The following is a 25,208-nucleotide window of genomic DNA, read 5'->3' on the forward strand; positions in this document are numbered from 1 at the left end:
GCTCCTTTTAAAAATTTTATTGCATATAATTAATTTTATAATTTATTCATTAAATACAAACATTTCATATATTTTTTCATTCAATTTATAATAAACCAATGAACCAATTATTTAATAAAATGAAATGTATAAAAAATATGAAAAGTATATGTAACTGAGCGATACTTTGTCTACCATACACTCTCCACACAGCTACAAGTCGTTCCTGCCCAAGGACATGCAAGCGCAGATCGAGGACTGCAGCTTCCTGACGCGCAAGCGCATACGGTACCGCTTCAAGCGTTTCATCCAGCAGTTCAGCCAGTGCTGCACCACCGTGCGCAACCTTAAGCTCAAGTACCTCATCAGTATGGAGTCACTGGAGAAGGCCTTCTACACAGAGACATTCAAAATCCATGAGGCATCTAGTGGCCAGCTCATCCTGCTGGTGGCAGCCGACACCGGCATACAGTGGTGCCGGGAGAAACTGAAAGATTCCAACCAGGTTGGTGCACACTCTGATGTTTTTATGTTAACATGGTGGACTGTAAACAGGTTTAACATTAATTCATTGTCAGCTACTTACTGTTTTCTAAGCAGATTGCGGAGTATGTGGAAGAGTTCTGAAGGTTATGCTGAAACTGGGGGCAGTGTAATACAGACGTACGGATGTACATAGAGACGGTCACTCCGCAATAAGCCGCCGTAATATTCGTCGTTCTTCGCAGAGGATAACAATTATATATGTGAATATATATATCTGTTTGTCACAATAATTACTATATAGACTTATCGTATGAGAAATAAAATGGACAAGATAGTTTTGCCGCACTCAATAAATTGTCATTGTTGTGGTGAGCTGGTGTGCGGATCACACAATGAGTTAACAGCGGTGTCATTAGCTGCTAGTAGGCTCATGGAATGCCGGCGGATCGGTACACTCTTACCGGTGTGGGCTCTGTCCACAGCCTTGCTCCATGTGCAGCGTGTAGATTCACACGAGACACTTAAGGAAGAGTCAACTGAAATTGTTTTTACTTAAAAAAACAAGCAATGAAAATATAACAACAATAATAATAGTAACCACAATACTGGTTTAAAAGCAAAAAATAAAATAATAAAAATAATAAGGGCAGGCCTTATTTTTCATGATTTCAGACGCATTAAAAAAACACCATCGATTATCGTGATAGTTTTGGGGAAAATATGTCATTAAAAAAAGTTGTGATAGGCCTAATTAACCTGTCTAGATGTGTTGCTCCAAAGTTTGTATTCGAATATCAATTGTGTAAAGAGTGAGAACACAGTGACATCAATGTTTTTCATTAGCCCATCCATGGCTTTGTCGCAATATTCTCATTTAGCTCACCGGACTCATCATAAGCAAAGCTATACAGTCAAATTCTTTGTTTGATGTTTAGTTTGACAGTAAACAGCTAGAAGCATCTTTTCTGCCAACTGCTGCTTATTGTGAAGTGAGTTGAGTTCACTGCCCCCCATAGAGCGTTCGAATCTAAAATTTTTGTTGGTAAGTCAAAGCAAAAAAATCAGCAAAACGACTTCTCGTATCGCTTGAAAAACTCATAAGGCACTCGTATCCGAAGGCACTGACATGATTCTGAAAATGTACACATGATAATCATGGTAATGGCTGCCAGTACAATGGTGCTGATTTAAAACTGGACGTTATACAAAATTACTCTCCTCCGAATTTTGGATTTTACAGGATCCAGTTAGTATTTGCTTCTCGCTTCCTTTTGACTTTGATGTCGGTATTCCCAGGAGCTGCAGACGTTATGTGACTTTCCGGAAGTTGTTGACATCTGCGTCAACCAGGCCAGCAAAGAGGCTGCCACCGAGAGCCGCCTAGTCACCCTCAACAAGCAGGATGGCAAGAACCTGGTAATTTCATCACGTTGCTGTGCGCCATAAGGCAGAAGGTAGATTTGTAACTGCTTTAAAGGGGACATATTACATAAAATTTACTTTTTAATTGCATGTATACAAATGGTTATGCCCATTTAGTGTGAAATTACACAGCGTGAACAAATTTTGTGAGCTGCCTACTTCCCAAAATGTTTCTATGAGCAACCCATTCAGATTTTGGACCTAATTTAACAACAACAGTTTTTTTAAGTTGTGTGTCTGAACTGCTTTTTTTTTTTTTTTTTTTAAAGTACAATCCAGCTAAAAATTTTGTATACTATAAATTAGTATAAATAGTGCTCCACATCCATCCTGTAAATGCGATTTGAAGAATCCTGGAATGTCCCCAGGTTTGCACCAAAATGTAATAGCCTATTGCATCGCTCCATTTTGTGGAAATCTGATTCATATTTTTTGTAATCTTGCTAATATGATAAACATTACTTACCCAGCAGAGGAAAAAAAATATTGTTCGAAGTGTTTTTTTGGGGTTTTTTTGGTCATTGCGATGTTTTCCAGGAATTGGAGTTCCCTAGTCTGTCTGAAGCGCTCTCCTTCGTGTCCTTGATCGACGGCCACTATCGGCTTACTGTGGATGCACATCACTTCCTTTGCAAAGAAGTGGCGCCCCCCAGGCTGTTGGAGGCCATCGCCAGCCACTGCCACGGCCCAGTCTCGTAAGTGATCAGAAATTAGCATATTTAATGGTAGCCACTGAATTCTTCTTGTAATCTCGGACGATGGACTGTGACTCTCCTTGCAGAATGGAGTTCGCCATCAACCGACTTCAGAGATGCTCGAACAAGCGCGGCCTATACATTTTAAGGTGCAGCCCGAAGGACTTCAACAAGTACTTTCTGACGTTCTCTGTAGAGGTATGGAAAAAACAAAGGCAAAGTGTCTAAATCTCCAAATTGGGAAAGTATTTTTCTGTCCTGAACACATTAAGCATGCATTCTGGACCAAATAGCAGCTGATGGCCTAGCAAAGGTTGACAAAAACACTCGTGGCACACACAAACAAGAAAAATGCTGTTACACCCCCCCCACCCCCTAAAAAAAATCTGTGCTCTGGTGTCAGTGTTAGGCAATTTACCTCCTAAAAATAGATAATAGATCAAAGAACATAATAAAAAGTTATGTTATACTAGTTACTGACATTTAAAAGTATTTAGCTGTATTAAAATATGGCTCTGAATTGTACTTTTGTATTTTGTGCAGATATGCAGAACTTTAAAGTATGATGTTTAACTTTAATAAATCAATGGCCTGGGCAGTGGTTAGCACATATTCCTCACTGTTCTGAGGTTCTGGGTTTGAATCTTGGCTCCTGTGTGGAATTTGCTGCCCACGCAGGGACGGGGGCAACATGCAAACTCCACACGGGAGGCAGGATTTGAACCTGGGTCCTTAGAACTGTGAGGCTGATGTGCTAACCAGTCGGCCAATCTGCCTCACAGGAACATTAACTGTTTATTAAGCATAACCTCAGTGGCAGCTTAGTTTCAGCCAGTAGTTGACTATAGTGAACGTCAACATATATTTGATTGACAAGTGAAGAGCTCGTCTTCAGCAGACCAACCACACAGTAACCAGGTTTACATGGAGACTTTTTTGTCACTCCGATTGAAATTATTCAGATTGAAGAGCTCTGGTCAACTGTTTAGAGGTGAATTCATATCTTCTGATCGTGTGTATACATGATGTGCACTACATTTAATTGGAACAGGCGTGAGACATGCGCATTTCGACATGCGCATTCATCAAGCTGGAGATCCGTCGTCAATTCAGCACAGTACTTTGTTTTTGTGTTTATTTTTTAAAAAACTTGATAAAAACAATTTATAAGTACGTAACCACAAGATCTCTGTCGCATACAAGCGCCGTGGTGATATCTTGTTTAATAATTAAAAAAAATAAAATAAAATGCTATGTCACGGTCCTCTTCACCATTCACCTAAGCAAGGAGAAAGTGCGGTTAGCTGTTTTGCCGAATGCTGAAATAGGTTGGACATATACCCTATTGCATGCCTTCTTCCAGATTTCCATCTGATTGCGTGCTTTTGCTTGTTCCCTGCGGTGTCCTCTACCAGCTGTATGACTCAGTCGAGTACAAACACTGCCAGATAACCAGATCGGCTAATGGCGAGTTCAACCTCACCGGAACCAAGCGGAACTTCAGCAGCCTGAAGGATCTATTGGGCTGCTATCAAAAGGAAACGGTGCGCTCGGACAGCTTCATTTTCCAGTTCAGCAAGTGTTGTGGTCCTAAATCTAAAGGTAAGTATTGTGTATACCTGCCTGCCACAACATTAGGTGCTCCTCCCAATTCAATACAAAAGCTTTGTGACATGGCATTACAATTATCAATTTGACTGCTAATGAAAACATGCATTTGTGTTTTCGTATCAGCCTAAGAGAGAATGAGCCCAACTCTGGCTATGTTCTTTAAGTGTTAAAATACCAACGTGACAAGATTTGCAAAGAAATGACAGTCTGTCAAGATGCGGGGTCTGGTTAGAATAGGCACTTCAACCCGAGTACAACACAGCAAGAACTTGGATGATGGATTCTAGAGAAATTGAGTTTTCTGTGTTCGAGTTTTCCGTTTTCTATTGCCTATAGAAAATATGATCAGATAATGCCTTCAAATTAGAGTAAAACATTAATTCATTCATTTTCCGTACCGCTTATCCTCGCTAGGGTCGCGGGCGTGCTGGAGCATATCCCAGCTATCTTCGGACGAGAGGCGGGGGTACACCCTGAACTGGTCGCCAGCCAATCGCAGGGCACATATAAACAAACAACCATTCGTACTCACATTCACTGCTACGGACAATTTAGAGTCTTCAGTCAACCTACCATGCATGTTTTTGGGATGTGAAACAGAATTAATGTCACTTGTTTAGTTCATGTCAGTCAAGCCTGTGGTTTGCTGAGTGTGAGCTCAGCACGATCTCAGCCTTGATGAACAAAACTTAAAAAGACCAAAAATGTGACAAAAAAATCATAACCATAAAACACAACTAAAACCCGAGACTAAAACCCAAGACTAAAGTTCGAGTCCCAAACCCCCATGAGAAGAAAAATGACCAGAACAAGACCAAAATACATGGCCAAAACCATGACAAAAAAACAGCCCCTAAACATGACCAAAAAGTCATAAACAAAGCAAAAATGCTTAAAGACCCTGTAAAGTCATTTAGTGTTTTTTTTCTAAAAAAACATTAAATGTTTGTTTGTATACCTCAATAATTTTTAGTGGTCAGAGTGTCTTGTGGTAATTCTTTGGTCTTGGAAACGAATGAAAGGTTTTGGGAAATAATTTCAAACTATTGCTAAAAAAGTGTACGAACCCTTTGTCGCGGTATCAAACTATTACAGTATTGCAATTACCAATAAAATGTATTATTTTGAAATATTTGTATTAAGAGATTTTTTTTCCATTGAAAAGATTTTATTTTTAAACAAAATAGAATATTTGCTCCATTAAAAATGTGTACCATGTTGAATTACAATAAATCAAAACAAAAGGAGTACTCTACCTTAAGTGAGAGAAAACCTGCAGGTCAACAATAAAACAGATACTTGAATTCTTTCTCGAAAAAAAAAAAACACTTCAGAATTCACTTTAAATATATGCAATCTGTTATGTGTAAACCTGCAGCGCCACAATCATCACAACAAAAATAATAGATTTCTTTCTGTAAAACAAGACTTCAAAATTAAATGCAGTAATTTAAGTCTGTTTAAACATCCAGCTGCTCAACAAATGTTTTGGGAAATGTGCTCACGTCGATGTGGATGCTCCTTTGCTACTAGTGCTACTAATGGCCTAAAAAGAAAAAGACAGACATGTAAATTCACACAAAATTTATGCAACAGTTAACTCTGCTGCAAATTAAATGTGCTTTGGAAATACGGTACTGGATTAAACACAAATTTAAACATAGTATTGCATGAGCTAATCAATTTTATGTAAAAACATATACTACCACACTTACTACTAGACTTTACACCGATTTTATCGGCCTTACCGGTACCGTCCGAAAATTAGGATTTTATGCTGCTCGCCTTTGTCATAATTCGCCGATCCGATCAATGACGTCATTGATCGGCTCCGCAAAAGACATTTACTCCGCGTCGCCGTCGTGCACAGTATATTTGAATCAAAAAGTTAGTTTATTTTTAGCCTTGTCGGTGTCTTTTGGCGTAGTCCTGTAAATATCTGACAGCCAATAAAGTTATTTAAAAAAAAAAAAAAAAAAAAAACGTCGGCGGTGTGGAACAAACAACACGTCTGAGACAGACAACACATAATGTCCGGATCAGACTACAAGACAAATTTGCTCTGTCAGACTACTGGAATAAAATCTTGTATTCCGATACCACCGCATCCCGTTTTTTCTGATCACTGGGCTTCATTGTGTCAACGCAAATGCAGCCGGATACACTCGTTACCATGGCGACGGCAACAATAATGGATCGCGCCGTGTGTTTGTAAGAACAAAATGGGGGAAAATGCGTGCTGGTGGTCACCGTTAGCACTCATTATCTCTGTCATGTTGTAATGTTGGTTTGACCTGACTGATTAGAATACATGACCTGACTAGAGCAGTGATTTCCAACCTTTATGGAGCCAAGGAACATATTTTACAATTGAAAAATCTCACGGCACACCAACAAACAAAAATACATTGGATACATTAATTACTGTATTTACTTCCTGCCATCTAACAGAAGACCATTCATTTGTTCTGTCTGTCACTATGCCTCACTGGCATAAATAGAGGAACAAAGATACATTATTTATTGTAAATATAATTTTTCGAGCAATTAAGTAAACAAGTATATACAGTAAATGAACAGATCCTTTAAATTGACACATTCCTCCATCATGTGATCAGATCGGTGATCGGTTATCTTTTTTTTTTTAAACTCGGTGATCGGCCCCAAAAATCATTGGTCGATGTCGCGCCGGGAACCAATCACGCGCCTTGTATGAGTGCCCGTGGCATGTACAGTACAGTACAGGCATGTACAAAGCTTCTGAGTCAACTCATCTCTTTGTTTGGCATGCAGGGAAACATTCTCTCTCGTGCATCAACATGAAACAACTGCATCTTTCCGCAATATGGCTGCTGATATGGCTTTATTTTTTTCATTTTTATTTTTTGATGAATTTATTTATTTTTTTTGATATATTTTGGAAAAACCCGCGAAGCACTGAAGGCGCAGAACGTGAAGCGGTGAGGGAACACTGTATTTGAAAACTGTATTTGAATTTACCATAGAAAATCCCATTGATTAATCATTAGTCAATTTGTTCCTTTATAGCCACAAAGACGTTTTTAGATAAAACTGGCAAGCAATAATTCAGTTTTTCTGTTTTGTTTTGTTTTTTTAATAGATAAGTCTTGTCTGCTGGTGTGCCGGAAGAACAAGGTGTCCGATATTCCCCCCTCGCCATCACTGCATCGACCCAATGTCAGCCAGATGGTATTTCACACCATCAAGAAGGAAGATCTCGAGTTTGTACGTTTTTTTAAATTTTTTATTTTTTTACAGCTGAGTTGATAGAGCCGGTTGTCCAGTGACCGAAGAGTCACCGGTTCGAATCCCAGTTCTGACTGTCCACTGTTGAACTTTCTTGAGGCAAAATTGCTCTAAGTGGGCCTGGTAGCGCCTCTCATGGCAGCAGCCATCCATTAGTGTATGAATGTGGGTGTGCAGTACCGGTGCTGGGCTTGAGTGGCGCCCTGTGTGATGCCCCTAGATGGCGCCCCCCAGGTCTATCGTTAACTCTGTGTGTGTGTGTGTGTGTGTGTGTGTGTGTGTGTATGCATGTATATTATATATCTTACATGCAAATCAGTCTCCTTTCGGGGAAATTTGCTCTTTTGAACTCAAAATAGGCCATTTATGTGACTCATATAATTCCGATGAGTTTTTCTTGGAGGGTCGCCGTTGCTGTCAGTGTTGTCATAGGCTGTTTTGCTCCTTGAACACTGGCAGCTAGATCCATTCCACACATCCACCATCCACACACAAATGTAATTGTGAATATTACTCTGCAGCGGACATTGGCCTGAGGTTCCGCCTGTGCGCTCGGGACCTCGTTTGGATAAGTCAAGAATTAACGAGACCAGAAAAAAAACTTCCGCCGCTTCTGCTGTCAAGAAAGTAACAGTACTTGTACTCCGTTACAATGATCTAAATGTTGCTCGCTACTTTTATTAATCAATTATTGGTTATTTATCAACTATTTTGTGCGCGAGACTACGACTTTGACTTCTGCATTGGGCGCTGGTTGGGCCAATCCAATTTAAGCGCTAGTGACGTTTAAGTCTAGTTCACCAATCAAACGACACAAGAAAGTCAAATGACCCACACGTCTTCTTTTGGGCTTCCCGCGCATACCGTAATTTCTCGTTGTGTAATGCGCACCCATGTATAATACACACCCCCAAAGTTTACCTCAAAATTCTGGAAAACCCTTCTACCCATGTATAATGCATTTTTACAAAGCATGATTTTGCTTCTACTCATATGATCAAAACATGAAGTATTATCTGTATTTTATTAGTTTATTCAAATAATTATTCTCAAGTTAAGCACTTTATTTGAACACGTAATAGTTTCTTTATTTACTTGCTCTTATTTAGAAATTCACAGCCCCACTTTTATTTATTAAATGAGAAAACCCAGTTGTGCTCATATGTTTGATTACCCATGCAGAATTTGTAAGATGGGTACAAATCTTTAAAGAAAACATGAATGGCCAGGCGAAACATCCCTCCATCCATCCATCCATTCATTTTCTGAGCCGCTTCTCCTCACTAGGGTCGTGGGAGTGCTGGAGCCTATCCCAGCTATCATCGGGCAGGAGGTGGGGTACACTGGTTGCCAGCCAATCGCAGGGCACACACAAACAAACAACCATACGCACTCACATTCACACCTACGGGCAATTTAGAGTTGACAATTAACCTACCGTGCATGTTTTTAAAAACATGTTTCCCAAATTCTGCAAGGGTATGTAAACTTATGAGCACAACTGCACATATATTCAGTCATACCCCCTGTCATATTGGAATGAAAGTGTAGGCTTCACCTTTCTCATAACCTCTAGGTGGAGGTGGCATATTGGAATGAAGGTGTACAGCTTTTTCATAACCTCTAGATGGCGGCATAATTTCTAATATGTGACTTGACCATTTTTGAGGGAAAATAAATGTGCGTTATACACGAGCAATTATGGTAGGTATTGACGCTAGATAAACCAGCCCGGCTGATCGTCACGCCTGAGTGGCCACCATTTTTTGGAAGGTTGCCGTTACCCTGAAGGCAACGGCGCGCTACTCGTTCACATTTATCCATCCATCCATCCATTTTCTGAGCCGCTTATCCTCACTTGGGTCGCGTGCGCGCTGGAGCCTATCCCAGCTGTCATTGGGCAGGAGGCGGGGTACACCCCGAACTGGTTGCCAGCCAATCGCAGGGCACATACAAACAGACAACCATTCGCACTCACAGTCATGCCTACGGGCAATTTAGAGTCTCCAATTAATGCATGTTTTTGGGATGTGGGAGGAAACCGGAGTGCCCGGAGAAAACCCACGCAGGCACGGGGAGAACATGCAAACTCCACACAGTCGGGGCCAGGGATTGAACCCGGGTCCTCAGAACTGTGAGGCTGACGCTCTAACCAGTCGGCCACCGTGCCGCTCGTTCACATTTAGATGAACAAAACAACAGCTTTCTTGTATTGTCGTATTTGTCTGGCATTGTCTGCCCAAGCGTGGATATTTCTGCTCACTTATGACTTTAGAAAAAAACGTGCAGTAAATTGCAGATGTTTTGTTGGAGTTTTGACTGTGCATACACACACACACAGCAACATCAGAATTTGCACATTCACATTTGAGTTTGTAATTTTTTTTATTGATATTCAGGCTGTGGTTAAAAAAAATCTGAAGTTACTATTTACTCTGTATTGTATTGAGTAATTATTTCACTGTGTACTTTTTACTTTTAAGTAAGTAGTTTTTGGAGTACTACTTATCCTTGAGTCACCTTATTGTCAAGTAACAGTACTCTTACTTGAGTACAATCTTTGGCTCCTCCAAGCACCTCTGGAGCGGACATCCTCTATTGCTACTCTTATGTTTAAGCAACATTTTTGCTCATCAGATCAGCTAGTGTCGTATTTGTTGCGCTGGTCTTTTGTATTTTCGCGTTGAGGTGCTGCGGGTCATGGCCCAGGTTGTGGTCCCAGCAGAATCGTGACGCACACGTAACATCAGCGACGAGTTGATCCACTAGTACGTATTGTATTCATTAGGAAACGGGGCTACACTTATCAAATTAGTTTTACGGCTGTTAATGTTACATGTATTACGCGACTGAGCCATGTTAGGGATTATGTCACAATACAATGCACTAACTTCAAATTCAGAAATGGCCAATAAAAACTGAAAACTATTGTACTTAATATTTTCCTGGAGGATGCATTTGGGATTAGCCTTTGAAGTTGGTAATAGTGGAAAATGAATGATTTTTGTGAATCAGAATGATTTTAGTCAATTCTTTTCCAGAATGAGAGTGCTTAAACAGGAGGATGCTATTCATGTGGCACAGCTTTGAAGCAGGCATCAGGTGCAGGTGGAGTTGGGCCTGGATCAAGTTCGAAGCCAAAGCAAAAAATAAATGAGGCATATTTAATTATTAATTATTATTAATCTTAAATTTGTACATCAACATGTACTTGAGTGATGGAAATAAATGTTTTTCTACGTGAAGAATTTTTTTTAATTTTGCCTTATTGTACTCTTTAGAGTCTTCCAGATTTCTTAATTTATGTTAAAATCAAAAGTATTCTGCGGCGGCCCATGTGATCGTCCCAGAACCCCCTACAACTTTTATTTATTTATTTATTTTTTGGTCACCTTTTCATGCCTTTGGTGTTTGCATGTTTTATACAGTGGGTACAGAAAGTATTCAGACCCCCTACAATTTTTCACTCTTTGTTATATTGCAGCCATTTGCTCATGTAAGTTTTTTTTTCCTCATTAATATAGACACAGCACCCCATATTGACAGAAAAAAAACAGAATTTTTTACATTTTTGAAGATTTATTAAAAAAGAAAAACTGAAATATCACACAGCCATATGTATTCAGACGCTTTAATCAGTATTTAATATAAGCACCCTTTTGAGCTAATACACCCAGGAGTCTTTGGGAATGATACAAGTTTTGCACACCTGGATTTGGGGATCCTCTGCCATTCCTCCTTGCAGATCCTCTCCAGTTCTGTCAGGTTGGATGGTGAACGTTGGTGGACAGGGATTTTCAGGTCTCTCCACAAATGCTCAATTTGGTTTAAGTCAGGGCTCTGGCTGGGCCATTCCAAAACAGTCACGGAGTTGTTCTGAAGCCGCGCCTTCGTTATTTTAGCTGTGTGCTGAGGGTCATTGTCTTGTTGGAAGGTGAACTTTCGGCCCAGTCTAAGGTCCTGGGCACTCTGGAGAAGGTTTTCATCCAGTATATCCCTGTACTTGGCCGCATTCATCTTTCTTTTGATTGGAACCAGTCGTCCCCTCCCTGCAGCTGAAAAACACCCCCGCAGCATGATGTTGCCACCACCATGCTTCGCTGTTGGGACTGTATTGGACAGGTGATGAGCAGTGCCTGGTTTTCTCCACATATGCTGCTTAGAATTAAGGCCAAAAAGTGTTGGTCTCATCAGACTAGAAAGTCTTATTTCTCACCATGTTGGAGTCCTTCAGGTGTTTTATAGCAAACTGCATGGGGGCTTTCATGTGTCTTGCACTAAGGAGAGGCTTCCATCGGGCCACTCTGCCATAAAGCCCCAACTGGTGCAGGGCTGCAGTGATGGTTGATTTTCTAGAACTTTCTCCCATCTGCTGACTGCATCTCTGGAGCTCAGCCACAGGGATTTTTGGGTTCTTCTTTACCTCTCTCACCAAGGCTCTTCTCCCCTGATTGTTCAGTTTGGCTGGACGGCCAGCTCTAGAAAGGGTTCTGGTCATCCCAAACTTCTTCCATTTAAGAATTATGGAGGTCGCTGTGCTCTTAGGAACCTTAAATGCAGCAGAATTATTTTTGTAACCTTGACCAGATCTTTGGCTTGCTTTCCTAATCAAGTCCAATCAATATAATCACACACAGCTGGAGTCCAATGAAGGTATAGAACCATCTCAAGGATGATCAGAAGAAATGGACATCACCTGAGTTAAATATGAGTGTCATAGCAAAGGGTCTGAATACTTTTAAAAAATACTTTTTCAGTTTTTATTTTGTAATCTACAAAAAAATCAACAATTCCGACTGACTTTAGCAAATAGCTGCAATATAACAGAGTGAAAAGTTTAACGGGATCTGAATATTTTCCGTACCCACTATGTCTGTATATATATATATGTGTGTGTGTGTGTGTGTGTGTGTGTGTGTGTGTGTGTGTGTGTGTATATATATATATATATATATACACACACACACACACACACACACACACAGTGAAAAAGTATTGGCCTTCTTCTCAAATTCTTAAATTTTTGCATATTTTCCCCACTTTGTTTTACATCATTTAACAAATGTAAATATCAGACAAGTATAACCCAAGTGAACTTAAAATGCTGTTTGTAAATGGCAATTTCATTTATAAAAGAAAAATAAATATTCAAAGTTACCTGGCCCTGTGATAAAAAGTAATGGCCCCTAAACCAAGTAACGGGTTGGGGCATCCTCAACAGCTGAAATCAAGCATATTCATTCAATATTCAACTGGCAATGAGTCTTTCACGTCTCCGTGGAGATATTTTTGGCCCACTCTTCCTTGCAGAATTGTTTGAATTCAGCAAAAATGGAGGGTTTTCGAGCATGAACGTAGTGGCCTTAAAAATAAGGCCACTACGTTTCAATCAGATTCAATTCTGGACTTTGACTAGGCCACTCCAAAACCTTCATTTTGTTTTGTTTAAACCATTCAGGAGTTGACTTCCTTGTGCGTCTTGGATTGTTATCCTGCTGCGGAACCCAAGTGAGCTTCAACTTGAGGTCACAAACTGATGGCTGTGCTACATTTACGCCAGATGTAACGAGACGCACACTTTCCCAAAAGCATAACTTCTCATCTCGTCAGTCCATATAATATTCTCCCAGAAAGTCTTTGGAATCATTCAGATGTTTTTTTGCAAAAGACAGGCAAGCCTTTGTTCTTTTTGATCAGCAGTGGTTTTCGCCTTGGAACTCTGCCATGGATGCCATTTTTGCCCAGTCTCTTCTTTTTTTTTTTTGTAACATGAACACTGACCTTCACTGAGGCAAGGGAGGCCTGCAGTTCTTTAGAAGTTGTTCTGAGTTCCTTTGTGGCCTCATGGATGAGTCATTGCTGTTCTCTTGCGGTAATCTTTATAGGCCGGCCACTCCTGGGAAGGTTCACCACTGTTCCATGTGTTCTCCATGTGAGGTTAATGGCTCTCCCTGTGGTTCGCTGGAATCCTAAAGCCTTAGAAATGGCTTTTGTAACCCTTTTCATACCAATAGATGTCAATTACTTTATTTGTTGAATGTTCTTGAATTTGTTTGGATCGAGGCATTTTGTTGCAGCTTTTTTAGATCTTATGTGTGACTTGATTTTGTCAGACAAGTTCTTTTTAAGTGATTTCTTGATTGAACAGGTCTGGAAGTAGTCAGGCTTGGGTGTTATCTGTGAAATTTAACCAAACGTGATTAGCCACAATTACTTAATGACAAGGGGGGAATTACTTTTTTACACAGGTCCAGTTTACTGAAAAGTTTGTTTTTTCCTTAATAAGTGAAATCATTTTAAAACTGCATTTTAAGTTCACTTGGGTTATTTGTCTAATATTTACATTTGTTTGATGATCTTGAACGTTAAAGTGGGGAAACTATGCAAAAATATAAGAATTTGAGAAGGGGGCCAATACGTTTTCACAGCACTGTAAATGTTTGTTTTGTTTTCTTTTTCTTTTTAAATTTTTTTTAAAATTTTGTTACACCTGCATTTTCTGTGACGTTCCTCAGATGGAGAGCCTTGGCCGAGGGACGTTTACTAAGATATTCAAAGGCATGCGCAAGGAGCTCAGAGACTGTGGACTAGTACATCAAACTGAAGTAGTCATGAAAATCCTGGACCAGGCCCACAGGAACTACTCTGAGGTATGATTCAGCAATAAGGCCTTAAAATAAAATCAGTTTTTTTTTTCCCCAAAAAAACATCCAGTTTCCTGTTTTAGTCGATTTTTTTCCCCCCCTTCAATGACGTTTTTCAAAACTTGAATATGAAATGGATGTGACCCAAAGGAAATTATTTAGCGGTTACATCAGTTACTCACCCAGCTCTCCTTCTCGGTATTTTAAAACATTTTAAATGCTTCGTTAACCACTCAACAGTGACACCGATGGGTATCATTTGGTATGGAGGTTGTGGATTTTGCTTTTTGAATTATCGACACCATAACATACTGTTTACATTGTACAGACAGACAGAAAGACAGTGGAGAAAATAATTATTTGATCCCTCACTGATTTTGTAAGTTCACCTGTTGACAAAAACATGAGCGGTCTGTAATTTTAATATTAGGTTTATGTTAACAGTGGGAGGCAGAATATCTAAAAGAAAATCCAGAAAATCACATTTAAATTTTTTTTTTAATTTGCATTTCATTGAGTGAAATAAGTATTTGATCCCCTTCCAACAATAAAGAATTCTGGCTCCCACAGACACCTGTCCACAGAATCAGTCAATCCGATACCAACCTCTCCATCATGGGCAACACCAAAGAACTTTCTCAGGACATCAGGGACAAGATTGTAGACCTGCACAAGGCTGGAATGGGCTACAAGAACATTGGGAAGAAGCTTGGTGAGAAGGAGCCAACTGCTGGTGCAATAATTACAAAATGGAATAAACACAAAATGACTGTCAATCTCCCTCGTTCTGGGGTTCCTCGCAAGATTTCACCTCTTGGGGTATCAATGATCATGAGAAAGTTTAGGCATCGGCCCAGAACTACACGGGAGGAGCTTGTTAATTATCTCAAGGTAGCTGGGACCATAGTCACCAAGAAAAACATTGGTAACACTATGCTGTAATGAATTAAAATCCTCCAGCGCCTGTAAGTTCCCCCTGCTCAAGAAGGCACATGTACAGGCCCGTCCGAAGTTTGCCAATGAACACCTGAATGATTCAGCGAACGATTGGGTGAAGGTGATATGGTCAGATGAAACAAAAATCAAGCTGTTAGGAATCAGTTTGCCTCGCTGCGTTTGGAGGGGGAAGAATTCATACTGACCCCAAGAACACCATCCCCAGTGTCAAGCATGGAGGTGGAAGTATTATGCTTTGGGAGGGTTTCTCTGAAAAGGGGACAGAGGTCAACTTCACTGCATTGAGGGAAATAAGGATGGAGCCTTGTACTGTAAAATCCTGGATGACAACCAGAAAACTTAAAATGGGTCGTGGATAAGGCCTCCAGCACGATAATGACCCAAAGCACACAGCCACAGAAATTAAAGAGTGGCTAAAGAAAAAGCACATTGAGATCATGGAGTGGCCTAGCCAGTCTCCAGATATAAATCCCATAGAAAATCTGTGGAGGGAACTGAAGCTCCAAGTTCTGAAGGCACAGCGTCGAAACCTTAAGAATTTGGAGAGGATCTGCAAAGAGGAGCGATCCAAAATTCCTCCTCAGATGTGTGCAAATCTGGTGATCAACTACAAGAAACCTGTGACCTCTACTGGCTACAACAACAATGGGTTCTCCACCAAGTAATGTTTTGATAGGGGTCAAGTACTTATTTCTCTCAATGAATTGCAAAATAATTTGACTCTTTTGTGATTTTCCAGATGTATTTATATATATATATATATATATGTTTCTTTTATATAGATGTAGATAAGCTTTAAGCTTTTTAAGCTTTTTTTTTTTTTTTACATAGATGTAGATAAGCTTGAGAAATTCGACTGACCTGATTTCAAGGTCAGTCGAATTTGTGACAAGTATGTCCAAAAAACACACAAGGAATTTGTCTCCGGTAATTGGAGCCGATCTAGTACGACAACAGACAGTCAATTGACAGAGACATAAAAACATTGAGAAAAACAGTCACTGACCAATAAAGGGTTGCTAGTTATCTGGTAATGCCGGTACATTATTATTTATTTTATTTTTTTTGACAACTGTGCAAAAGATGCAGAGTCCTATATCACTTAGAGCCGTACGAATGACTAATATTACAATAGTCCAGTGCAATGACCATTGTGTAAAGGGCGCTGAGACTTCAAGCGAGTAGTACGATAGTCTGGGACAATGTTGATTGTGCAAATGTTGCAGATACTCCTCAGTCAGTGTGCAAATGGAGCAGATGCTACTCTGGCATGAGTGGCCAGTATTGGTCAACAACAGATATGCAAATAGTGCAGCGTGGTGAGTCTACTACAGTGAGTGCACGAGCAATATATAATTGGCCCGACAGAAATGTGACAACAAACTCAAGACAAAAAGACAAAAAATTGCCAGCATGGTGCAATGGAATTGTAGGTTAGGTGTTTAAGAAGTTGATTGCAAGAGGGAAGAAGCTGTTGGAATGTCTGCTCGTTCTAGTTTGCATTGATCGGTAGCGCCTGCCCGAGGGAAGGAGCTAGAAGAGCTAGTGCCCGGGATGTACAGGGTCTGAGAGGATTTTGCACGCTCGTCTTAGTTCTGGCAGCGTTCAAGGGTGGGTAGGGGGGTACCGACAATCCTTTCAGCAGTCTTGATTGTCCGTTGCAGTCGGAGTTCACGTGTTTACTTAGGCACCATAGAGCCAATATAACATCCCAAATACTAGAAAAACTTGGTTTGGTAAATATGGGACCTTTAAAATTATAGACCGTTCATGTCTTTTCAGTGGGTAAACTTACAAAATCAGGGAGAGATCAAATAATTATTTCCACCACTGTTCATAAATTTTACTGTTTTGCTCTATTGTGACCACTTTTGGCTATGAATGTTCGATTATTACCACCTTTTTTTTCTTTTTTTTTCCTCTTTCTTTCTTCAGACTGGTACCAGTGTTCACTCTTGAATACATGCCAATACCGAGTACTGATACCACTAGTACTTTTGATACATTTTCAATTAACACCATTACATATAATTGTGAACAAAGACATGACTTTAGTTCTGATGCAGAGATCCCTTTTGATGTGTGCCCCATGTCTGAGACGCAAAAAAATGAGCAGGGATGCATAAAACATGATCAATCTGCGTCCACAGACGTACAGCGTTGCTGACCTACCTGTGTGCGTGCGTGCGTGTGTGTGTTGCTGAAGTGCTTCAACGAATCATTACCACTAAAAGTACTGAAGTGCTTCATCAAAGCATTATTCACTAAAATTACGAGTCCTGCCTTGGTGCTAGCCGGTAGCCAATCAGAGGCAGAGTAGGGCAGGTTATCATTCCATAAATAAGAGAGACTCTTTATTGGACTTTTTCATTGTCAAAGTTACATCCGGCGCCCCGCTCATGACGCAGCAACCCGCTGGCGGAACGGCGTTGGCTCTGTACACGCAATTGAGTTACTTTAAGGAGAGTTAACTATTTATTACGTTCGCTAGCCCGTGGCTAACTAGCTAGTGAGCTAAGGAGCTAAATAGCTCGCTCTGGCTCGCTCAATTGTGGTGACCATTTAAAACAGACTGCGATCCGCCTCCAGACCCAGAAGCAGTCCCATACGTACTGTTTTGGTAAATCTTAGTGAGGAAGCAATCTTGTCTTTGTGGGTTTTTATTACAAAAAAAGAAACATAAAAGACATAAATATACACGCACCAACACATCAGTAATCAGCAGACTACACAGTCACTCACACCAAGTCCTTTTTGTGTGTAAGTTGAACACACGTCTTGTCAGTCAGATAGTCTTGTCTTCAGTCTCAAATACTTCAAATTTTGTCAATTTTTCTGTAAATCACTTGGTGTTACATTTTTAATTTATAAATTTATAATTTTGCTTTGATCATTTGACAGTATTTAAAACAAACATTTGTTCTAACAAAACTGTTAACTCTGTGAGTGGGCTACAGTTTCTTTGCCTTGGTGTGGCACCAGGCACGGTGCATAGTGAGGCAGGCGTCAGCCTCACAGTTGCTGACCGCAACGTCGCGGGGCGTGGAGGAGGAGAAAAAAAATTATCCGGGGGACCATGGTCCCTCACATTTCCCCTGGCTGCATATGGTGTACCCTTCGGCACAACAGCAGCGTCATGCACTTCTCGCTGAATTTCAATGGAGGCAAAGGAAGGGAAAGTTGTCCCAACGTAGCTGCCGAGGTCAGAGGCTGCCTGACCGCCAATAGTGGCTCTATGTGGCCCGTGAGAACATGTGCAATGTGCATTGTTTGGAATTCTCCTCTCTTGGCTTAGGAGCCGGGAGAGAAGGAATGTATTTGATTGAAAGTTGAAAGTTCCGCAGGGTGGGGTTTTCAAAGCATTCAGCAACACGCCCACAGCGTCTGGAATCCAAAAGGAGGTCTCAGTTCTGGACCTTTTTGAAGCCTGATTTAAAATACTTTGCAATTATTATTTTTTTTATTAATTCAAATTTGTCCGGCTTACTCAAGACAATATTCTTGTCTGTGGTTTGTCAAATTGACAAGACATTTTTTGGGTCCATTTACTTGGCCTCTTAAGTATTGGTGGCTGGCATGGGCAGCCTTCATGAGTACCCAATACCGATACTCGTCCATCCCTACTTTTGGTCATTTAAAACCTATGACATCTAAATGTTTTGATTCTTTGTTACTTACTGAATTAAATCACACAATCAAGGTAAAATGGCTTTTATTCTAGACTCAACACTGGACTCAACATTTGTCTTTTTGTAGTTTTTAGACAAGGGATCAATTTCAGGTAATATTCTTAGTTTCTGAAAGTCATTCAAATGGCCTACTGCACTCCTGTGGAGCCAATGAATGAGGCAATTTTGATTTAAAGAAGTGCTGACTTCGGAGAATTTTAATTTTAATAAAAAAAGTGGTAGCTTCCAATGCTGGCTGTTAAAAGACGATGTATATCCTGCAAAAAATCCAGTCCTATGGGGGGCACAAGGAGCTAGACGAAGTAGTTCTGACCATCCCAGACAGAGAGAGAGAGAGTCGTGATTGGTGCAGATTGTAATGGACATGTTGATGAAGGAAACAGGGGTGATGAAGAAGTAATTGGTAAGTATGGGATCCAGGAAAGGAAGTTGGAGGGACAGATGGTGGTAGACTTTGCAGAAAGGATGGAAATGGCTGTAGTGAACACATTTTTACAGAAGAGCCAGGAACATAGGGTGACCTACAAGAGTGGAGGTAGAACCAGGCAGGTGGATTACATCTTGTGCAAACGATGTAATTTGAAGGAGGTTACTGACTGTAAGGTAGTGGTAGGGGAGGGTGTGGCTACACAGCATAGGATGGTGGTGTGTAAAATGAATGGTGGTGGGGAGGAAGCTTAAGAAGACAAAGGCAGAGCGAAGAACCATTTGGTGGAATCTGAGAAAGGAAGAGTGTTGTGCGGCTTTTCGGGAAGAGCTGAGACAGACTCTCGGTGGACAGGAGGAGCTTATAGAAGACTGGACCACTACAGCAAAGGTGATCAGAGAGACAGGCGGGAGAGTACTTGGTGTATCTTCTGGCAGGAAAGTAGAGAAGGAGACTTGGTGGTGGAACCTCAAAGTACAGGAAATCATACAAGGAAAGAGGTTAGCTAAGAAGAAGTGGGACATTGAGAGGACCGGGGGGAGGATAAAGGAATACATTGAGATGCAACATAGGGCAAAGGTAGAGGTGGCAAAGGCCAAACAAGAGGCATATGACATGACATGATATGTATGCCAGGTTGGACACTAAAGAAGGAGAGAAGGCTCTCTACAGGTTCGCCAGACAGAGGGGTAGAGATGGGAAGGATGTGCAGCCAGTTAGGGTGACAAAGGATAGAGATGGAATTGTGTTGACTGGTGCCAGTAGTGTGCTGGATATATGGAAAGAATACTTTCAGGAGTTGATGAATGATGAAATTGAGAGAGAGAAGGAAGAGTAGAGGAGCCAAGTGTGGTGGACCAGGAGGTGACAATGAGAAGATGCCTGAGGTATGGAGAAAAAATGTGCTGGTGCCCATTTTTAAGAACAAGGGTGATGTGCAGAGCTGTGGGAACTATAGAGGAATAAAGTTGATGCGCCACACAATGAAATTATGGGAAAGAGTAGTGGAGGCTAGACTCAGGACAGAAGTGAGTATTTGCTAGCAACAGTATGGTTTCATGCCTAGAAAGAGTACCACAGATGCATTATTTGCCTTGAGTATGTTGATGGAAAAGTACAGAGAAGGTCAGAAGGAGCTACATTGTGTCTTTGTGGATCTAGAGAAACCATATGACAAGAGTACCCAGAGAGGAACTGTGGTACTGCATGCGGAAGTCTGGAGTAGCAGAGAACTCTGTTCGAATAGTACAGTACATGTATGAAGGCAGCAGAACAGTGGTTAGGTGTGCTGTAGGTATGACAGAGGAGTTTAAGGTAGAGGTGGGACTGCATCAGGGATCAGCCCTGAGCCCCTTCCTCTTTGCAGTGATGATGGATAGGCTGACAGATGAGGTTAGATTGGAATCTCCATGGACCATGATGTTTGCAGATGACATTGTGAACTTCAGTGAAAGCAGCGAGCAGGTGGATGAACAATTAGAAAGATGGAGACATGTACTGGAAAGGAGAGGAATGAAGATTAGCCGAAGTAAGACAGAATATATATGTACATGAATGAGAGGGGTGGATGGAGAAGAGTGAGGCTACGGGGAGAAGAGATTGCGAAAGTGGAGGACGTTAATACTTTGGGTCAACAGTCCAGAGCAATGGTGAGTGTGGTAAGTAAGTGAAGAAATGGGTCCAAGCAGGTTGGAACGGGTGGAGGAAGGTGTCAGGTGTGTTATGTGACAGAAGAGTCTCTGCTAGGATGAAGGACGAAGTTTATAAAACGGTAATATAAAATGGTGAGGACAGCCATGATGTACGGATTAGAGACAGTGGCACTGAAGAGAGCTGCAGGTGGCGGAAATGAAGATGTTGAGGTTCGCTCTGGGAGTGACCAGGTTGGATAAAATTAGAAATGAGCTCATCAAAGGGACAGCCAAGGTTAGATGTTTTGGAGACAAAGTTAGAGAGAGCAGACTTCCATGGTTTGGACATGTCCAGAGGATAGAGAGTGAGTATATTGGTAGAAGGGTGATGAGGAGGGAGCTGCCAGGCAAGAGAGCTAGAGGAAGACCAAAGAGAAGGTTGATGGATGTCGTGGGGGAAGACATGAGGGCAGTTGGTGTTAGAGAGGAGGATGCAGGAGATAGACTTACATGGAAAAGGATGAAGCGCTATGGCGACAAGCCGAAAGGAAAAGAAGAACAATATCCTGCAAAAAACAAAAATTGGTGAACATTTTCAACAAATATAGCAGTCTGTAAACAATGAATCTGACATGCTGTCCTTTATCTTGTTGGGAAAAAGCTCTCCATTTACCCTCATTATGTGGTGAAAGGAAGTGCGGATTAGTTCCACTTGTGGCCCTTTTGCTGTTGTTATGAACATCTTGTTTTTTTTTTGTTTTTTGTTTTTGCTCTAACGCAGTCTTTCTTTGAAGCGGCCAGCATGATGAGCCAGCTCTCCCACAAGCACTTGGTTCTCAACTATGGCGTTTGCGTGTGTGGCGAGGAGAGTAAGTCAACACCACACACTCGCTCATTTGTAATCCAGAACAAACCTCTTCTATAATAAGGGATGTGTTTCATATTTAAGACCATATTATTTCACATGTATAAAGGCTCTGTTTGTTCCCAACATTAGTGATTTAAATTGAGAAGCAATAGGGTATCTAATATTGTCTCTCTTTAGACATCATGGTGCAGGAATCTGTGAAGTTTGGCTCCCTGGACACCTACTTAAAAAAGAAGAAGACTTCACTGAACATCCTGTGGAAGCTGGAGGTGGCCAAGCAGCTGGCCTGGGCCATGAACTTCCTAGTATGTGGTAGAGATTGAATGACTTCATTTTTATTAGTTTTTATTTTTTCGACACTAAGGTGATGATGGTTGAGTCGACCAATGACTAACTGACGATGTCATCGATATGTTTTCATTCAATTGTTTGCTTTCTGGCTCCAAATGCAAGGTCACTTTCTCTCCACCGTCCCCTAATTTCACTCACCCCACGCCTTGACTCACTCATCCAATCAATTTCATATGCCTTTAGTACCTCTTAGATGGTGAGAACTAGGGATATGCACTAATGGGTGGTGTCTCTCACATTCGAGTCTGCCGAAAAAAACAGACGCCAAATCAGAATTTTCAGATTCGAATCACACAAGGATAAGATACTACTTAATTTTATCCTGACAAGAGCTGCAACTGCTGCCACGCCGCATTTACTTTTTACAAAATTACAAAATATTTAACCATTTTTAGCCTTTGGTTACGGCCGACGCTAATTTGACATACTACACGTGCATATGCACAGTTGTACTGTAGCTTCCAAGTCCTGCAGCTGATCATTCCGCCGAGACAATGATCTTGTCTCAGAGGCACTCGATGGCCGTGCCCGTGGAGCTGCATGGATGTTCATGGGAGACGGTGATGCGGCAGAATGAATGGTAAAATGTTGTAAAATATTCATTTTAAGGTTCCATATTTTGGCTACTTAGACCTCTATAGAGTGACATTCTAACATGGACTTCATATAAAACTGTCAATTTGATTTAAAAAAACAAAAAAAAAAACAAAAAAACACCTTGATTTTGTGACAAGAGCCCAGAAAAGGCCCCTCTGACAGCTACTTCTGTTTGACCCAGTTTTTGTATGCACTTTGTCCGTATTTGGCTACGACCGTCCTCTTTCCTTTGATTGGTTGCCTCTGTGTAGAACACCCAACCCTGACTACTTGTGAGAGCACACGTTTGTTTACAGAGCTGGGTTTGGAGCCGAGAGGTAGGCGGAGGTTTTCGCTAGTGATATACAACCCCAATTCCAATGAAGTTGGGACGTTGTGTTTAACATAAATAAAAACAGAATACAATGATTTGCAAATCATGTTCAACCTATATTTAATTGAATACACTACAAAGACAGATATTTAATGTTCAAACTGATAAACTTTATTGTTTTTAGCAAATAAACATTAACTTAGAATTTTATGGCTGCAACACATTCCAAAAAAGCTGGCATAGGTGGCAAAAAAGACTGAGAAAATTGAGGAATGCTCATCAAACACCTGTTTGGAACATACCACAGGGCTACAGGCTAATAATTGGGAACAGGTGGGTGCCATGATTGCTTGTGAATGACTGAGTAATTCAGCGAAGCTCCTTTTGTATCCAAAGATGGGGCAAGGTTCACCTCTTTGTGAACAAGTGCATGAGAAAATAGTCGAACAGTTTAAGGACAATGTTCCTCAACGTACAATTGCAAGGAATTGAGGGACTTCATCATCTACAGTCCATAATATCATCAAAAGGTTCAGAGAATCTGGAGAAATCACTGCATGTAAGCGGCAAGGCCGAAAACCAACATTGACTGCCCGTGACCTTCGATCCCTCAGGCGGCACTCCATCAAAAACAGACATCAATGTGTAAAGGATATCACCACATGGGCTCAGGAACACTTCAGAAAACCAATGTCAGTAAATACAGTTCGGCGCTACATTCGTAAGTGCAACTTGAAATTCTACTATGCAAAGCAAAAGCCATTTATCAACAACACCCAGAAACGCCGCCGGCTTCTCTGGTCCCGAGCTCATCTATGATGGACTGATGCAAAGTGGAAAAGTGTTCTGTGGTCCGACGAGTCCACATTTCAAATTGTTTTTGGAAATTGTGGACGTCATGTCCTCCGGGCCAAAGAGGAAAAGAACCATCTGGACTGTTATGGACACGAATCAGAATCAGAATCATCTTTATTTGCCAAGTATGTCCAAAACACACAAGGAATTTGTCTCCGGTAGTTGGAGCCGCTCCAGTACAACAGACAGTCAATTTACAGAACACTTTGGAGACATAAAGACATTGACAAAAAACAATTGTGCAAAAGATGCAGAGTCCTCTAGAAGCAGTTCGAATGACTAATATTGCAATAGACCGGTGCAATGACCATTGTGCAAGGGGCGCTGAGACTTCAAGGAGTGTATGCGGTTTAAAGTGACGAGTAGTGCGATAAGTGCACAAAGTTCAAAAGCCAGCATCTGTGATGGTATGGGGCTATGTTAGTGCCAATGGCATGGGTAACTTACACATCTGTGAAGGCACCATTAATGCAGAAAGGTACATACAGGTTTTAGAGAAACATATCCTGACATCCAAGCAACGTCTTTTTCATGGAGGCCCCTGCTTATTTCAGCAAGACAATGCCAAACCACATTTTGCACGTGTTACAACAACGTGGCTTCGTAGTAAAAGAGTGCGGGTACTAGACTGCCCTGCCTGCAGTCCAGACCTCCCTCCCATTGAAAATGTGTGGCGCATTATGAAGCGTAAAATATGACAACGGAGACCCCGGACTGTTGAACAGCTGAAGCTGTACATCAAGCAAGAATAGGAACGAATTCCACCTACAAAGCTTCAACAATTAGTGTCCTCAGTTCCCGAACGTTTATTGAACGTTGTTAAAAGAAAAGATGATGTAACACAGTGGTAAACATGACCCTGTCCCACCTTTTTTGGAACGTGTTGCAGCGATAAAATTCAAAGTTAACGACTATTTGCTAAAAACAATGAAGTTTATCAGTTTGAACATTAAATATCTTGTCTTTGTAGTGTATTCAATTAAATATAGGTTGAACATGATTTGCAAATCATTGTATACTGTTTTTATTTATGTTTGACACAACGTCCCAACTTCATTGGAATTGAGGTTGTAGATGGATACAAGAAACTTTTGGAGCTAGTCATCCTGCCAAAGGGGGTGCAACCAAATATTAAGTCCAAATTCATGAACAAAACCATGATCCAAATTCATGGCAATGACTAAAAACTGTGACAAAAAAGAAACATGACCAAAACACACTGCCAAAAACAAAGTAAACAAAATGACCATAACACACCACCACATCTAAGAAAAAAACCATAACCGAATACGATGACCAACTATAGCCAAAACCCACAACAACAACACATCTCAAACACTGTGACCAAAAACCTTGACTGAAACGCGTAACTAAAAAGTAGGATTTACATTTTTTGTATTTTTGGGGCTTATCACC

General features: G+C 40.9%; 1 protein-coding gene across 4 annotated transcripts in view; it reads left to right on the forward strand.

Moving 5' to 3' along the window:
* Positions 1-25,208, forward strand: part of jak2b (Janus kinase 2b) — a 59,643-nt gene that overhangs the window by 19,418 nt on the left and 15,017 nt on the right. For 3 of the 4 annotated variants that reach the window (XR_009768294.1, XR_009768295.1, XM_061672354.1), the window contains exons 6-14: positions 193-484; positions 1,762-1,881; positions 2,425-2,582; positions 2,669-2,780; positions 3,998-4,184; positions 7,315-7,439; positions 13,976-14,110; positions 21,590-21,677; positions 21,854-21,981. Coding sequence is in view for 1 of the 4 variants with exons in the window: in XM_061672354.1 (XP_061528338.1) it covers positions 193-484; positions 1,762-1,881; positions 2,425-2,582; positions 2,669-2,780; positions 3,998-4,184; positions 7,315-7,439; positions 13,976-14,110; positions 21,590-21,677; positions 21,854-21,981 (1,345 nt within the window). In the remaining 3 variants the exon portion in view is untranslated. The remainder of the gene's footprint in view (positions 1-192; positions 485-1,761; positions 1,882-2,424; positions 2,583-2,668; positions 2,781-3,997; positions 4,185-7,314; positions 7,440-13,975; positions 14,111-21,589; positions 21,678-21,853; positions 21,982-25,208) is intronic. The other variant, XR_009768296.1, reaches the window with a different exon arrangement.

This window comes from Phycodurus eques, chromosome 3 (genome assembly GCF_024500275.1).
Source record: "Phycodurus eques isolate BA_2022a chromosome 3, UOR_Pequ_1.1, whole genome shotgun sequence".
Lineage (NCBI taxonomy): Eukaryota > Metazoa > Chordata > Actinopteri > Syngnathiformes > Syngnathidae > Phycodurus > Phycodurus eques.